The 17,626-nt window shown below is 39.0% G+C and overlaps 1 protein-coding gene across 1 annotated transcript; it reads left to right on the top strand.

Moving 5' to 3' along the window:
- Positions 1-2,323: 2,323 nt before the first annotated feature.
- Positions 2,324-11,721, top strand: prlhr2b (prolactin releasing hormone receptor 2b). Its single transcript, XM_080865170.1, has 3 exons — positions 2,324-2,396; positions 6,837-7,315; positions 9,685-11,721. The coding sequence occupies exons 2-3, from the start codon at positions 6,867-6,869 to the stop codon at positions 10,316-10,318; spliced, it is 1,083 nt and encodes a 360-aa protein (XP_080721296.1). The 5' UTR covers positions 2,324-2,396; positions 6,837-6,866; the 3' UTR covers positions 10,319-11,721.
- Positions 11,722-17,626: the final 5,905 nt, after the last annotated feature.

Genomic DNA, 17,626 nt, shown 5'->3' with positions numbered 1-17,626 from the left:
CTGTTAAAAACATAAAATCAGTGATTAAATCATTAATTAAAAATGTTTTCCCAGCTAAAGATCTAACGTTTAATAAAGCCAACTTAAGTGTTTTAGAGGTATTATTTGCCCCCTCGTGTTTGGGAGCAGTCTGTGGCACACAAGGTATGTTTACTATATTTAAAGATCATTTAGAGTGCAGCTCTCTGTGTTTTGACCAGGCCACATGTCTCCTGTCACCCAAAAGTACAGAAATTTTAAAACCTTCTAGTAAACAGGGTCCCAGCTGTAAACAGGGTCCCAGCTGTAAACAGGGTCCCAGCTGTCACAAAACTGAAATGACAGCCTTGTTTTCCTCTAAAAAGTCAAAAAATTTATAGCAGAAGAATTGCTGAGGCATAACTGCTGCTGGATTTACATCATTCATCTGTGCAGGCTCTGGGAGCTGTGTTCTGTAAGCAAGCACTTGTACAGGCTTTAGCGGGACAATGCTCTAAATGGAAACATTTGAAAAGCAATTCTTCTTTAAAAACAGGAAGCTTTGTTGACCATCTCATCGCCCTAAGTCAGTTTCCGTCATGATGAATCCCTCAGTGAGAGAAGTGCAGTTAATTCAATTTCCTTTTTGCCTGGCATCGGCGTTCATTCATTTTCAGTGGATCCATTCATTACATCTGAGCAATCCACAGTTTTTCTTTTGGCTATATTAATGTAGTGTATGGGATTCCTTAGTGGGTGTGCTAGTGGGAGGTGCTTGGGCAACAAGCGACCATGCATCAGGTGTAACAGTCACTTTTTTTGTTGCCCAAACAAAAACTCAACACGGCCCTCCAAGATTGATGTGTTTCCCCAAGAAAGACTCATTTTAAAGACGTTCCAAAACATGTAGGTGCCTGGACTATGCGGACTTGTCATTAATTGTTATCCAGTTGCGTTTTAATTATCCTGTAATTTTAATACATAGATTGTTTTATGTCTTTTGGCATTGAAAGATACTGTGCTGGTGATTGTACCACACTCTTCTTCGGTGTGCACACTTGGGGCGGTGTAGTTTAAGTTTGCATCTGGATTTGTAGTGGAACTGTGGTGTGATCGCTTAGTTAGCGTGAGTGGTAAATTAAATTGAGCCCCACACCGTGCTGCAGCCTCTGGCTGTTCTCGCTTTTCCTAACTTGACCTTTTGCGGGTCCATTGGGTATGTTTTGTTTTTTTTTATTAACATATTTGCATTTTCCAGCCATCCACCCATCTATTTCCTTCTGCTTATTCAATGCAGGGTAGCAGTTGAATGGGATCCTCTCTCAGCTGTCACAGGAGGAGGGGGGGTTACTCCCTGGACAGGTTGCCAGTCTACTGCAGTGCTAACCATTCACACTAGCATTCACAACCAATTTAGAATCACCAGTTAACCCACATGCATTTTTTTGATAGGACGCACCCACACACACACACACACACTGAAAGAACATGTAAACTCCACATAGAAAGCCCATGGCCAGCTTTTGGATTTTAATCCCTGACCTTTTTGCCAAGAGGTAATGGTAGTAGCCACTATTAACCATCTGCATTTTTACATATATAATTATGATATATCTCTAATTATATATATATATATATATATATATATATATATATATATATATATATATATATATATATATATATATATATATATATAACTGCAACAGCACTTGTGCAGTGTTTACTTAATTTCAGTACAGTGGTAACCCTTCTCGTGAGCCACATTAATATGAGTGTAAGTCACGATCTTCATTCCTCTATTTCACCCTTAACTGTTCATTCATATATTTCATGGTAATTAATAACTCATTTTTACATGAGATACTTCATATACTGCTGACATGCAGACCTGCATGTGTAGCAGCCAACATGCGTTGCTGTTGTCTTACGTGGGCTTTTGTAGACCCCTTTCCAGCAGGATTGGAAGGAATCCAGCTTCAGCTTCCATTTTTCTGATCTTTTTGACAATCAGCACTTTGATTGTGTGTTAAGTCAGAAGGTTACTGGCAACGCAACCGTGTAAACAAACAGTTCAGCAAGCAATTAATTAAACTACTGTCATAGCGAGTCCTGCACATGCCTGTGAACACAGCTCTAATTATCTTAACTGTCACCATTCCCAGATCTCTCAGTCAGACCGCTAACTAACGTGTTGAAGATCAAAAGTCTGTGGCAAGTCCAACCTAGACTTGGAACTAAACTATCTTATTGGCATTTCTCTCACCCACTCTCTCTCCCCCCGTTTTCTCCTCCTCTCTCGCGCACTCTCTCTTCCTGTCTTTATAAAACTGCATTCAGCCCGAGCTCACTCACCGTGGAGAAGCACACAAGGAAGGTCTGCTCTTCACACTCCTCACACACTCAACTCGTCATTGCACTGAGAAACAGCAGCACAGGTAGGTTATCAGCTGATTGTTTTTTAAGGAATTTTCATGTTATTGTATTCTTTTTTATTTTATTTTATTTTCAGCTGCACCTTAAGCAGTAGTAGTAACATTTTTCTTTTTCCAAGTGCATAAAAATATGTAATTAGAACAGAAACGAGTGTTTCCTGTTTTTCAAGCTTTTCCAGTCACATGTAACACAAGCCTCACAGGTAGGGGCTTATGTTAGGTAATTTCAGAATATTATATATATATATGGCAATTGCATGCTTATCCACATTTTTTTTTCAATTAATGCATATAAAGGTATACATTGTTGTGAGCTAATAGCTTTGCATGCCAGACCTCTTTTATGATGCTTCTTGGCATTTTCATCCAAGGGCCTACAGCTGGATTTCTAACATAAAATCAGATTGCAAATAAGTGCTGGCATGGACATGTGAAGCTTTGTATTGTTGAAGGGTGAGTGTGTGAACACAAAGGAACCAAAAAGACCTGTGTATGTCATCTAACGCTAAAAAAAAGTATATTGGAACAGTGATATGAAATATCTATTAGTCTGTCAAAAAGTTTAGATTTGTAATCATGTAAATTGCAAATATCTGAATGAGAAGAAATTGGCATCTTTTTAGATAGAGAGTGAGATAGTTAGATAAATAGAAATCATATATATATATATATATATATATATATATATATATATATATATATATATATATATATATATATATGTATAATTTTTTTTTTTTTTTTTTTTTTTTTAATTATCATTTTTTTAAATTAATTTTTTTTAAATAAATAACAAAACACTAGTAAATGAGAAGTGCTGGAAGGGTGTACAAACCTGTATCTGGGATGGACATATGAGAAAGATGAGGCTGCTGGAGAGCTGGCGGGTTATCTGAAATCTTACACAATGAAAAACATCAGCATAGCAACAGGACACAAGGTGGTGGTCACCCTGCATTAGCGAAGACTCTCACGGGCAGAAATTCTGCAGCAGGCAGATGTTTCTAGATATCAGAATCAGAATCAGAAAGGGTTTTATTGCCAAATGTTGAGCGGGTTTACAACATTAGGAAATTGCTGCGGTGCTTCAGTGCAAACATACTGTTATAAATTAATCTTAAATAGACATGAAAATAAAAATGAGAATAAGAATTAAAAGTGCTAAGTAGACAGATAGATATATACATGATATATACACGAGTGCAGGTGGTGATCAGTGCCAAACATGGAATGATGCAGTGAACACAGCGTAGGGTCATGTGTTAGTGGTGGGAACAGTCATACGGTTATTGTTATATTGTTATATCCGGGCTCTTCTGCAGATGTACAACATAATGAGCTTTGGACACGAAACAAAAATAGGTAGCAGATGAAAGAGACATAAAGCCTTATTTTGAGAAGTATTTGGAAGAACTCCAACAGCATCATCAGCTGAGAATCACCAAAAACCTGTGAAACCCTGATACCCCTATGTACAGTACAATACACAGAATTCTGTCAGAAGTGATCTTTCTGAAAGATGAGAGCTTATTTGCCCGTCTGTAAAGCAAGACAAGCTCCTCACCTGAGATCAGAGCTTTGTAGGAACCCTGCAGCAGGTTCTGGGTTCCTACAAAGCTCTGATGTAAAATAAACCCAAACAAATCAATGCATTAATATTGGGTTAGATATAGAGACAATAACATTAAACCTTCATCCACATAAGAGCTGTTGAAAGTTCTCTAAAATGCTTTTATTAAACATAAAAAAATGCATATAATAGCAGTTTAATTTGTTGTTGTTTACCTTTTTTCACTTATACAACGTTTATTGATAGCACTTTATATTTTGTCCCTTTGGAGCTCTTTTGGTGCACAAGACTCCATCATTTTTTCTCCTTATTCACATTCAGGTTACTATGTCATTTGGTTTGAGCCTCATTTGTGTGGAAAGTAATTTGGGGGAGCAAAGTACTTTTTATTTGTGCAGATCTGGGCCCGTATCCCTAAAGAATCTTTGTGCAAAAAGTGGCTCCTAGCGGCCAAATTCTAAGAAAATTCTCAGAGTCATGACGTTTTCTTAGAATTTCCCCTAAAAGTGACACGACAATCCCAGTTAATATAAAAGCTATTCCTCAAGATTCCTAGCGCTTAAAAGGGCTCCTAAGGCGAGATCTGCTAAGAGCAGGGAAGAGGACTTTTAGTGGCTTAGGAGTTCCCCTAAGCAGCTGCACAAAATGGCCAACAGAAGAGGCAGGAGAGATGTCCTGCAAACACTGGATGACAGGGAATTATTGAGATGCTACAGATTGGATCGTGCAGGAATCATGTTTGTGGTGGATCTCCTTAGAGATGCAATTACTTCACCAACTCGACGCCACAACGCTATTACACCAGAGACGAAAGTAATCACAACCCCGAGGTATTTGGCAACCGGGAAAATGCAACAATGCAGCAGTGATGACTTGGGTCTGCAATCACAGACATTGCTAAAAGCTGAGCCATGTTACCCTCGTTAAGACCACACTGGACTTGTAACGTTGTGATTTCTACTTCATTAAGGACAGCCTCTTGAGATAGGCCATCTCGTTTTCAACGGGGTCCATATGGGAGTGAAAGTACAAAATATGCCAGCTAGGATATTTATATGAGCAAATAAGACACGAATCATTATTTGAACAGGGTGTAATGAGTTTAAGTTTTCACATATTTTAGGTTCTAATGGCTATAACCCCTACAGCTTACTATTCATTTTCCAGATATTTTCTTGAATGTGAAATATTATTTACAATTACAGTCAGCATAAGATTAGAGTGTATAATATGTTTATTGATTTGAGGGTACATCCTTTGCTCATTATCACCAAAAGCTCATTTCCATCAAACTTGTAGGATCAACCAATCACGGCTTTTGAAATGATGACTCATACCTAGCAACGGGGTCAACCACACCTCCTCACTAAGATAGGATTTTCCATCCATTCCTTGCTCAGAGTTCACTGAAAATGTTCTGGAATCACTTCTAAGCTAAAACTCCTGGCAAGGAATTTTTAGGTTAAGTTAGGAGCTCTCTGAGAGGATTCTCAGAATCTTTAGGGATACGGGCCCTGATCTTTTTAACCACATTTAAAGCACCAGGGTCAGTCTTTTAGACCTGTCAACATCCATTTGGCAAATCGTCACTGAAAGAAAATGCACTCTACAAGCATGAAAAAGCCCTGTGATACATACAAATTATGGAGTGCATAATTTCTTCACTGCCGAAATCTGTAAGAGGTTCAAAGGAGAGACTTGTATTCAATTGTACCTGAAAAGAACAAAATCCTGAACAAGTACCAGCAAACTATGGAGGAAATCTGATCAAATTTTACAATCTTTTCATTTGTTCACACTCTTGGTGAACATTAGGATAAGCTGTCAGAATCAGTCCTTTGCATCAATGGCAGAATTGAATGAAAAAAAAAGGCCTTGACAAGGTACAGTTCAGTCCTTAGTTATTCGGTGTACTGCTACACTAAAGAGCAGTATAAGTGTCAAGTGTAAAAAGAACAGAATGAGTACAGAAAGTCACAGTCTGTGCTGCAGCTGCAAATGATGCAATCTGGTGAGGTAAAAAGGACAGAAATATTTTCATGAAATTATGTGCAAAAACAAAACAACCACAATAATAAACCTCATCGATTCTGACTGCGCTCCTTTTAGACTTCATTTCAAAACACTACTGCTTTGCAGAGGGGCTTCTGTTTCATCATCTATTTGCAAATTACTACATTTAGATAATTACACGACACATTGCATCAGCAAGCTGGCTTCAAAATCAGGCTGTGAAGTTATTTTGCACAGGAGATTTAATATGTAGAAATTCAGAAATTTTCATCCATATAATGGCAGCCCATTGCAATTTTGAGGAGGTTACCAGCCTTGTAAACTCAACATGATGCCTAGAAGAGCTAGTTTGATTGATAAATTAGTGTACATTTGTTTTCCTTCATTTCTTTTTCATTCCATCTGGTGGTGTTCCAGTTGTCAGCTTCAAGGACAGGTTTAACATCGATGATGATAAATCAGCGAGTTTTGGCTCGCTGATTTAAAACAGTTTTTTACTAGTTAAATATCTGCAGTTCTTTTAAGTCTTCCACAAGTCTTCGAACCACGGAGCAAAGAGGTGTTCGGTCCCACCTTACACATGTGAAGCTGTTCCTGGTTCCACTTTTCAGGCACACAAAAACAAGGAAGTCGTTAATTTAATTTTACGCTTAAATGTTTCCTCCTGTTAATTAATTAACTTGCAATTCCTTCTCTGCTAGATGGCATGTGACAATAACCGGAAAGGGAAGCAACATTTTAATCAATTAATATAATGCATAAAAATGGAGCTTGGATTGACTGGATAAAATTGAGATTTTACCTTTGGAAAAGTTAGAATGTCGTGTCGTTTCACTGCTTTTTGTTTTTTGTTTTTATAGTGCAGTTACTGGCAGACTGATTCTGCTCCCATGGAGGGTAATCACAGTGGTTTGACTGGAAGCACACAACCATCTTTGCTAGAAAGACAGACTGATGGGCACATTTATGAAGTTGCAGTACAAACCAACTCCACCAACCGCAGCTCCCAGTTTGCAGACGTGGCCTTGCTGCAAACTTTCAAACCTCTCATCATCCCCTTTTACGTTCTAGTCGTGGTGGTGGGTGTCTTTGGGAATTACCTGCTTCTTTATGTCATCTGCCGAACCCGAAAGATGCACAACGTCACCAACTTTTTCATTGGAAATCTGGCCTTCTCTGACATGCTCATGTGTGTCACCTGCGTCCCCTTTACTCTCGCCTACGCCTTCAACCCTCATGGTTGGGTTTTCGGGCGCACCATGTGCTATCTGGTGTTTCTCGTCCAACCTGTCACAGTGTATGTTTCAGTCTTCACACTCACTGCTATTGCTGTGGACAGGTGAGTGCTCCTTGTGGCATATGAGATCTTCTTTAGATCAAAATTGAAGATTTGAATTATTTGAATTGTTTTAAATGTTTTTCCCTTTGTCTTTCCCTCTTTCTCTCTCTTGCTCTGTACATATATATGTATATATCTCACAGACAATTAGAAAGGCTTGAAAACGCATCACATCTCAATGGCAAAAAAAACCCTCTTAGATATCTACACTGATATGGACTGGGTAATGTGTTTGGTACAAAAGGCTGCCGCATCATTTGATGGAAATAAAAATGATCAGACCCTGAAAACACCCCAAATATCAAAATGAGAAATTGATGCAGCAGGTCAGATCATTTTGTCGAAATTTCATTGCAGCAACTTAAAATAGTGTTCAGCAGTTTGTACAGATCCCACGCTTGTATGCATGTCTGAAAATGTCGAGGGATCCTCCGAATGAGAAGATGGCTGAAGTCCTGATTTCCTCCTAGATCCTGGACAGTTTGAGGTGTAGCCTGGCAGAATCAGATGGACTGAAACATAATGTCCCAGAGGTGTTCTATTGAATTTAAGTTAGTCAAGCCTGGGGGACAGTCAGTGGTATCAATTGCTTCATCCTTCAGGAGCTGCCTACATACTGTCATCACATGACGTGGATTGTCATTGTCATGCACCACGAGGAACCCAGGACCCACTGCACCAATGTAGGGTCTGACAATGGGTCCAAGGATTTCATCCTGATACCTAATAGCACACAAGTTGCTCTTGGCCAGCCTACAGAGGTCTGTGCATCCCTCCCCAGACCATCACTGACTCACCATCAAACAGGCCATGTTAAACGAGGTTATAGGCCACATAACCTTCTCCACAGCTTCTCCAGACACCTTTCACGTCTGTCACATGTACTCAGGGTGAACCCGCTCTCATCTGTTGTAAGCACGGGATGCGAGTGGTGGATCTGCCAGTTCAGATATTCTATGGCCAATGTAAATTGGGCTCCACGGTGCCAGGCAGTAAATACTGTGGAGGATGTCGGATCCTAAGGGCATCTCTGTGAAGTCTGTTTCTGATTGTTGGAACATTCACACTGGTGTTCTGCTGGAGTTCATTTTGTAGGGCTTTGGCTCTGGCAGTGCTCATCCTGTTCCTCCTTGCACAAAGGACCAGATATTGGTCCTGCTGATGGTTTAAGCGCTTTCTACAGCCCCATCCAGCTCTACTAGAGTATGTGCCTGACTCCTGAAGTCTCCTCCATGATTTTCAGACTGCTGGAAGACACAGTAAAGCTTCTGGCATGGCACAAATTGATGAGTCATCCTGGAGGAGCTGGACTACCTGTGCTACCTCTGTTGGGTCCAGGTATCGCCTTGGGCTACCAGCAGTGAAACTGATCCTAAATGTGAGAAAAGATGTAAAACCAGTCCTGTTTTGGGGATTGTCTCACTTTTGCTCTTCTAGTGTGACAATTGTTAATTTCATTAACAGCAAAAGCGCTGAAACTCATGAAGAACTGCATTTTTTTGTTGTTGTTTCATGATCTGAAACATGGACAAAGTGTGACAAATATGTAAAAAAAAAAGTAAAAAAAGAATAGAAAGACATCAGGAAAGGAACAAATACTTCACAGTATATATGAGAGAACTGTAAATTTGATTATAAATTGCAATTATAACTCATTATGATTACTTGGAAATGAGACATTAGTTTAGAAATTAGGCAGATATGAAGGGAGACTGATTACTGAGTGTTTCCTTTTCATTGAGGTGACACTTAAACAATAAAGATTTTCCACTGAATGCATTAATTCATTTACATGAGCTCCAGACCCAGACATAACATAATTATTCAGCTGTATAGAGTGTTCATCATTAAACCCCTGAGACATGCAACAGACCTCAGGTTTGAACAGGTCTGCTCACTGGACCCATGAAAAATTCATTGATCTTTGGTTAAGTTTTCAATTGTACTTTGCATTCTGCAATGTCTCCTCCTTCTAAGGGGAAGACATTAACATGAAATGAAAAGTCCCTTTACTTTTACAGAGAATATAATGCTGCTGTCATTTTGTGATGCACAACTGGGTTCAGTTTTAAAGTGTAAAATATAAATAATTCACTCTTTTTCCTCGTGGACTGTGCAGGTCACGGAGTCCACTCTGTCTTTTCTAACAAATTTGATTGTCCTTCAGTGAAGCACATCGAATGCAAAGTAACTGGTTATGAGAAAATGATTCAACTTAACATTTATAGCCAATATTAAGTAACGCCACTGCCAATGAGCTTGAGTATTATAATTGTAGGAGTTCACGACTGCATTAATAGCCATTCATTAATTAAGCATGAGCACCTTCCCTTTCTTTTTTATAAAGTACTATTCCTTATTCATTGCAGATATTATGCAACAGTTCACCCCCTGAAGAAGCGGACCTCTGTGGCGACCTGTGCCTCTGTCCTTACTGGGATCTGGCTTCTGTCTTGTGGCCTGGTAGCTCCAGCAGTGACCCACACCTATCATGTTGAATTCAAAGAGGAAGGCTTCACTATCTGTGAGGAGTTCTGGTTGGGTCAGGAAAAAGAAAGACGTGCTTATGCGTACAGCACCCTGCTGGTTACTTACGTCCTCCCGCTTTCGGCTGTTTTTGTCTCTTATCTCTGCATCACTGTCAAACTGAGGAACTGCGTTGCTCCAGGCCACAGGACGCAGGACCAGGCAGGCGCTCAGCAGGCTCGCAAAAGAAAGATCTTTCGCCTGGTCGCTCTCCTGGTGTCTGCCTTTGCGGTGTGCTGGCTTCCTATTCACGTGTTCAACGTGCTGAGAGACATTGACATTCACCTCATTAACAAGCGTTACTTTTTGCTCATCCAATTGCTGTGCCACCTGTGCGCCATGAGCTCCTCCTGCTGTAACCCCTTCCTGTACGCCTGGCTTCACGACCGCTTCCGCACCGAGCTGCGGAAGATGTTCAAGTGCCATCATCGCATTGGAGTGCCTGCCAATCACTGTGCCGCCAGCGTGGTATTGTAATTGACTAGTGAAGAGCATCCTCTGTCATTAATTTAGTGTCACTTACTGACTCATCCTGAGCGCAAGTGGAAACACAGGTCTCACCAGCAAACCATTCCACCTAAACATTCGTGGTAATGCAGTCATTGGTTATAAAACGGGATGGGGGTGAATCTCAGGTGATTTATTTCCTGGGTAGCATGAAAATGTGCATTCATTTTCTTAGGAATCACATCTGTTAAATGGCACGATCAGTCGTGTTTAGGTGGGAGTAGCACCTGTTTATTTGTGTAAAAGGCTGATCATTTAAGCCAAGAGCGGCGAAAACTCAGAGGACCCAAACCAGGCTAAGGCAAGCATGAGTGCATGCAGCTACTTTTGTGGCTACTTAGATCCGCACATTTCCTTTCTATGGGTTGCCATGTGCCACGAGCTGAAAGATAAGAATCTCTGCTAACACGGGGGGAGGGGGCATATCAGCAGCAGATTTCATAAATATCAGACGGTTAGACTACTCTGTCATGGACCACAGTGCTGTTTGAAAAGAAATGTTAATATTTAAAAAAAATGTTTGTAATTATTTGTTTAATAGTAATATTTCCAGTGAATTACAGGAGATAAGATCAGAAGGGTTTCAGCTTTTAATCAAAAATGACAGAGAACATGTCAGACGGGTGCAGCTTTACTGGATATGAATAGCACATTAAACCATGAGTTCAAATTGCATTTGGAAACCACAAAGGTGGTTGTTTGCACCAGGGGGGCTGGTGTCAGAGCTAATCTTTGTGTAGTGCAAAATTAAATTCATCAGCTTGGTCCCTAAGGCCCACATTTCCTGTATTTGATAAATATGCGGCTTAAGTCATCAAATTATTTTTGATAGCATAATATAATTGCTGCAGAAAAATAATCATACTGTGGCAGTTGGCTCGATGTTGCTTTTTCTGTGCTGTGGTTTCTCTTGCTTCCACTGGCTTTTGGAAATTTGCACATAATGGGAAAGACTGGTTATCCAGGCAGAAAAGAAAGAAAGAAAGAAAGAAAGAAAGAAAGAAAGAAAGAAAGAAAGAAAGAAAGAAAGAAAGAAAGAAAGAAGTCATGTTAATGCAGCTTTCTAATAAAATTGTCTACTGCATTTACCAACATGTTACACTGAACTGATAACAGATGAGCTGCCTGTTGTTTACACCGTCTTTAATCCAGTTTTATTTAGTTTGCACAGCAGATGTTATGCTTCTTGCTTTGTGTTCTCTGTGTGCACATCTGTGCCTCTGCAGCAGAGTCAACACATTTCAAATGTTACAGCGTGCTCTCTCTTTTTGTTGTTGCTTTTTTCCCTATCATATTCTTATATTAAAGGACACAGTATAAATACTTTGCAAAAAAAAGTGTTATAATGATCACACAATGTTTAAAATGATATAAATAATGTGGTGTGGCATGTAACAACAGTATACTGTAATGTGTAGCATGGAAAATCTGAGATTAAATCCAGAGATGAAATGACCTTGCTGTTTCTGACCGGCCTGTGTGATGGCAGTAACGGGAAGCAAATTATATCCAACTTGGTCAGAGTGCAGCTGCACAGCTGAATTTACTAATTAAATGGAAGAGGAGGATGAAAAGTGTTGTCTGCATATCAATTAGGCCTGTTAGGACACTGAAAAATGTGATAATTTATTGATCTCCCCAATCACGTCAGAGAACTTGCTACTTGCCAACAAAGATGTTCGCTTCCTGCAGTGGTTGTTTTTCAGTACGACAACACCCAGTTAAGTAGGTGGAAATTTTATCATCAACTCATTCAGTCATGTATGATTTTGTTTATTTAATTTTTGTGTTTTACTTTTAACCTGCAAGCTGATGAATTTTTTTTTCAATATTATCTGTGTTTTTTCTTGTTTGTTTTGTTTTTAACAGAGAAGGGAAATCATCATTTTGGGCTGTCTTTTTAAGTGGATTATTAGAAAATGTTGGCAAGTGTGATTATCAAAATGGATTTATAAACCACACAGGATCAACACACAGCACATGTCTGATGTTAAAAACATTAAGCTGCAAAAGTCTTCATTTTTTTATTTTCCAGCCAGACTTTCTTTTCATTTTGTGAGGTGGTCTTGAGCACTAAGACTTTTTTGTTTGGACATTTGTTGCTATTTTGCTCATTTTCAGTCCAGTCCTTACCTTTATAGGAATGTCGCATTTGCTAATACACTTAAAAGGCACCTAACTCGAGGGATGAATCAGTAATGTGTCTGTACATAGCAGATAACTTAACGAAGAATTCACTTAATAAGTGTATGTTGTAGTTCTTTGTCACTAGCAGCATGTTGCAAAGCTCATAGTCATTTCTTTAAATTTCTTCCCTTCAGTCTTTGAAAAATGCCAAAGATAGCACAGTTTTACGGGCATAAAATAATATTTTTACACCAACATTGTGATTCCCAAAGAGCTAACACCTGAAAACCTGCTAAATCTCCACATGGTGTGCAATGTGTCCTTAAAATATGAAGTAATTAGACTAGTGGAAGATAAAAGAAAATAGTTAGGCCAAGAAACCCCCCTCAGGTGAACAGTATCTGAAAGTCATGTCCTTAAGAAAAAAGACAAGGGAAAATCCAGCAAAGACCGGATACAAGACCCGAGAGATGCATCTGGCCCTTTATTTGGCTGCCACAAAGCCATTCTTAAGGACAGCAAACAGGGTGAAAAGGCTGAGATATGCCAAATTACACAAGAGCTGGATTGAAAATCAGTGACAACAGGTTTTATGAACTGATGAATACGAATTTGACATTTTTAGTTCAAAATAAGCATTAGTAAGTACAAAGGTCAGGAGAGAAGAACAACAGCGAGTGTCTACAGCCATCTGTAAAACACACTAGAAGCTGTGTCATGGTTTCGACTGCATTTCATCCAGTGGTGGAAAGCATCTATCTGAAAAGTATCTGATTGGCAACAGCTTCATTTTTCAGCATGACAGTGATCCTAAATACACTGCCAATGCGGTAAAACCATACCTGGATAGAAACATACGCAATGGTACTAATTATCAGTCATGGATTGGCCTCCCCAAAGTTCAAACCTAAACATAACTGAAGCAGTGTGGGATCATATTTGACAGTAAACAGAACAAAAGACAGCCAACATCCGAAGAAGAGCTTTAAATATCCATGAAGAACTACTCCTAAAGACTACTTAAAGAAATTACAAGAAATCTTCAGGCGGTGTTGAAGAACAAAGGTGGTACCTAATATGCTGTATTTCCATGTATGTTTATGTTTCAATAAATCACTGCACATATATCCATTTTCCTAACAAAACATAAGGAAATGAGAGGTAGCTCCAGAATTTTGCAAAGTGCTCTAACAAATAAACACTAAAGTATACACTTTAACTTCATTTACCAAAACTTTAAAACAAAGGCTTTGAAGTGCAACAGCAGGACATGTAATTTGTCAGATAATTAAAATGCTGCAAAAGGCAACAAAGGTGCAAACACACCAGAGAGGTTGAGTTCAATGACTCCAGTTAAGAGGAAAATTATCCACAGAGACCAAAAACTTGCACCAGTAAACATGCTTTTTGATCAAGGGTTTAAACGGGATGTGATAGGTGGGGTTAGGCTAAGATCCAGTGTAGCATGATGATTTGGATTGTGAGCCCCAGTAGAGTTTTCTTTGTGTGCACGCTGTGATCAGCTGACCTGTTTTTTTTTTGGGGGGGGGGGGGGGGGGGTTTGGATTTAGACAATTTATTCAACAACATTTAAGAATATTACACGAGCTATCATGGCAGCATTCTCACCAAGTACAAAATTAATACAAAAGATAGCATTTTATGAGTGAAAATAAAAAGCATGACCAGCATAAATTTAAATTGATAACCGCTACGGTTGCTGAAATTGATCAATCATTAATAATAAAAAATAATCTATAATGAATTTCACTTAAAGGTGCCTGTCATCAACAGACAACAGCAAACTCTTCTTTGATTGTTTTCCTTTAAAGAAAAGCCACATTTATGCTTGTTGTTGTGGGAGTTTTCCATTTAAATAAAGCCTGCAGACGAGCAGTGAGCGGTAGCTAACATTCTTTAATCCAAACACACAAAGAACAGAAAACCAAGCTTGTGGAGAGCATGACCGCGGGGCAGACGGTCAGCAGAGTCTCCCTGAGCCTAGCATGGCTCTCAGTTAAATACCTTCTCCAGGAACAAAAGGCAGTACGCAGCTATTTCACACCTTAAGGTTCACACTCCCTTGCTACCTCCCAGAGTCCTCAAAGAGACAAAAGACTCTTCCTGTGGAGTGGTCTTCTTCCCCCCAACTTCCTTACTACACCCCCACCATTTGTCTTACAGTATGGGTGTCAGACATGTTAAAATCCAGTGGCACCAAGGCATCATACAATAAAATAATGTGATTAATACATAAGTAAAAGAAAATCTATACATGCTCTTTTACCTTTTTTACTTGGTTGTCTGCACCCTACCACTAGCTCTACCAATCCATCTCAGTGCTCACTGCCAAGTAAGCTGTTTAGCATTCACTAAACAGCTTAAAATTTTCATACTTGGAATAACACAAGTTGATTATAATTCAATTTGTTTTTCCAAGTGTTTTCACAACATAAATTAACTCTCATCTTCCTCTCCTGTCCTCTAACATCAGTTCTTTATATTATCACACATTAGGCTTTCTCTCAATGGAAAATACACATTTCTTTTATCGCGCTCCCATTTTTCAGGACTTGTTAGATGGCTATAATACAGAATTTCCACAACATCAGCTGTGACATCTGTGTGCATGAAAGCATGAAGGGGATAAGAAGGAAAACAGGATGCGCAGAGGGTGCAAGCAGGACCGTGGGATGCCACTTTTTAATTTGAGCAAGTACCTCAGTGCGATCAGCTGAAAAGACTGCCAGGCTGCAGCACAGGAAAAATAATGGTGCTTTGTATTATTATGTATTTAACCACACAATCAGATTTAAGTCATAATTAGCAGAAAATGCCAGAACGTCATTCCAGATCACTCTGTCCCACTTCAACACCAGTTTTTTAAGCTGTAAAGCTGGATTATTTCTTTATACATCTATGAGGACTGACTGAGTTTTGAAGTCACACTACAAGAGGAACCCCAGTTTTGGGCACTTATTTTGTGGGTTTGATTTTTAAGTTCTCAGGTTTGCCACTTATGTGAATCTTTTATTATGTATTGTGGGAATTTTGAGTTTTAAGACGCATTGTGTTCAATAACAATAATTTTCAAACAGATATTTCCTGTTTCAACAAACTTTTTCACTGAAGTGAAACGAAAATTGGACGTTTACTCAACACAATGTAGCCTCAGGACAACAGGCTTTTTCCACAGCAGATTCCTCATAGTTGGAAATGCTCATATTAGTGGTAACCTTAAAGCGTCCCTTTATTGTATTAAGGAAATCCTTGTAGTTCATACAACAAAGAGACAGGACACACACAACCTGAATGTACTTCAATATGTCAACATGACTTCAGCAAAAAGGGCTTATTATACTTCACAGGTCTCATATCTCAGGTAGAATTTGTGATGTTGTCACAAAAATGGTCTGTCAGGTGAAAAAAGTTAATTGAAATTTATGGTTTTGATGTTCGGGCGAGTTTCTTTCCATGTCCATCTGATATATGAGGCATTTCATACATAATATGCAGAAGAAAGCTCTTTCAAATGGTGTCCATTAGTGTGAGAAATTTGATCTTATTAAACTGGATCACATGTTAGGAACTACCAGAGTCATACTCAAACCTTAAACCCAATGCCTGTTCAGCTGCTCTTTAAACTTTAAACTGGGCATTGGAATGAAGAAGTGAGGTGACTTAAGTGACTTTAAATGTAGCATTAATACTAGTGCTGCTATTTCAGAGTATATCAGAAACTACTGACCTACTGGGATTTTCACACACTGCCATCTCTGGGGTTTAGAGACTATTGGTCGGAAAAAGAGAAAATACCCAGTGAGTGGCAGTTCTCTCGGTTGACACCAGAAGTCAGAGGTGGACAGTTAAACCAATTCAACTTAATAAACATGAATGGAAAGTTTATAGGAAGAACTTGTTACAACCAACATATGCAGAAGAGCATCTTGAAACAGATGTACTACAACAGCAGAAGACCACACGGTGCCACTCCTGACAGCTAAGGTCAGAAAACCGAGGCTACAATTCAAACAGGACATGACAAGACTGGAAAAATGTGCTACCTCATCTGATCTCTCATCATAATAAACATGCCTCTACCATGCCTTGTACCAGTGCTTCAACCTTTTGGTGGTGCTGTAATGGTGTGGGGATCCCTTAATATCAATTGAGCATCATTTAAACTCCACAACCCACCTCAGTGTTGTTGCTGACCATGTCTAGCCCTTTAGGACCACAGTCTTCTTGAACATGACGATAAGCTTTTAAATAGCCTCCAAAATTTGAGAAATGTTTCCAGCATCTTGTTGAATCTATGCCACAAAGCATTAGGAAGGTTCTGAAGGCAAAAGGTTCACCTGGGTGCCAGCAACGTGTAACTAATGAAGTGGCCAGTTGCTGTTCTAAAGCTTCTAATTAGGGCAATGAGGAATAGACAGTTTTCATACAGAACAAAAATTACCAGTATTAGTTTTAAAACCTATTTTTCTTTGTTATTTACAGCGTCCTTAAACAATGCACCAAATAAAGCAGCAAGTAAAGAGGATGCAGTGTCCTGTGCAAAAGCACCATTAGAGGTCTATCTTCATCATTACAAATGTTGAAGAGGAAGTAAATACTTAATGAAATCCAACAGAGGTTGAGAATGCAAATGCGTGTCTGCTACTTCTATACTTTTGAACTTTCTCTCAATATAGCAACAAAGCCGATTGTTTTGGGAAGTTCAACTGCAGGTAATCCCCTCGTGGATTAACCCAAATAGGACCTTTGAAATGGAAACTGCTATCAAAGATAGAAGAATGTACAAACAAGTTCCAATAAAAAGTATTTCAAACATTTTCCTCTTACACAAAACCGTTGAGCTCTGCTTTAATAAATCTGACATTTGAGTGGATCAATCCAGTACTAGCAAGGTGTAAGTAAAGAAATAGCTGGTGAGTGTATATTTGACTAATTACCAGAGCTCTACTCAAACACATCCTTAGATTTCACTTACATTTGTTTATTACTTTCTTTATGTTTGTTTGCTGTGGACTCAGCAGTAATTGCTCTATTTATAGCCATGTGTTATTTCACTGATAAGAGCTCTAATATAAAAGAACAAACAGAAAAGCCATCCAAAAATCATAAAATGTACACGGTGAAGTTGGT

The sequence above is a fragment of the Rhamphochromis sp. 'chilingali' genome, assembly GCF_963969265.1.
Source record: "Rhamphochromis sp. 'chilingali' genome assembly, chromosome: 2".
NCBI lineage: Eukaryota > Metazoa > Chordata > Actinopteri > Cichliformes > Cichlidae > Rhamphochromis > Rhamphochromis sp. 'chilingali'.
The sequence above is the reverse complement of the archived record's forward strand: the minus strand, read 5'-3'. Positions and strand labels throughout refer to the sequence as shown.

Bases quoted from the DNA above. Each gene is read 5' to 3' on its own strand.
- prlhr2b (XM_080865170.1), top strand. From the start codon at position 6,867: ATGGAGGGTAATCACAGTGGTTTGACTGGAAGCACACAACCATCTTTG. The intron at 7,316-9,684 runs GTGAGTGCTCCT...TATTCATTGCAG, and splicing joins ACTGCTATTGCTGTGGACAG to ATATTATGCAACAGTTCACC.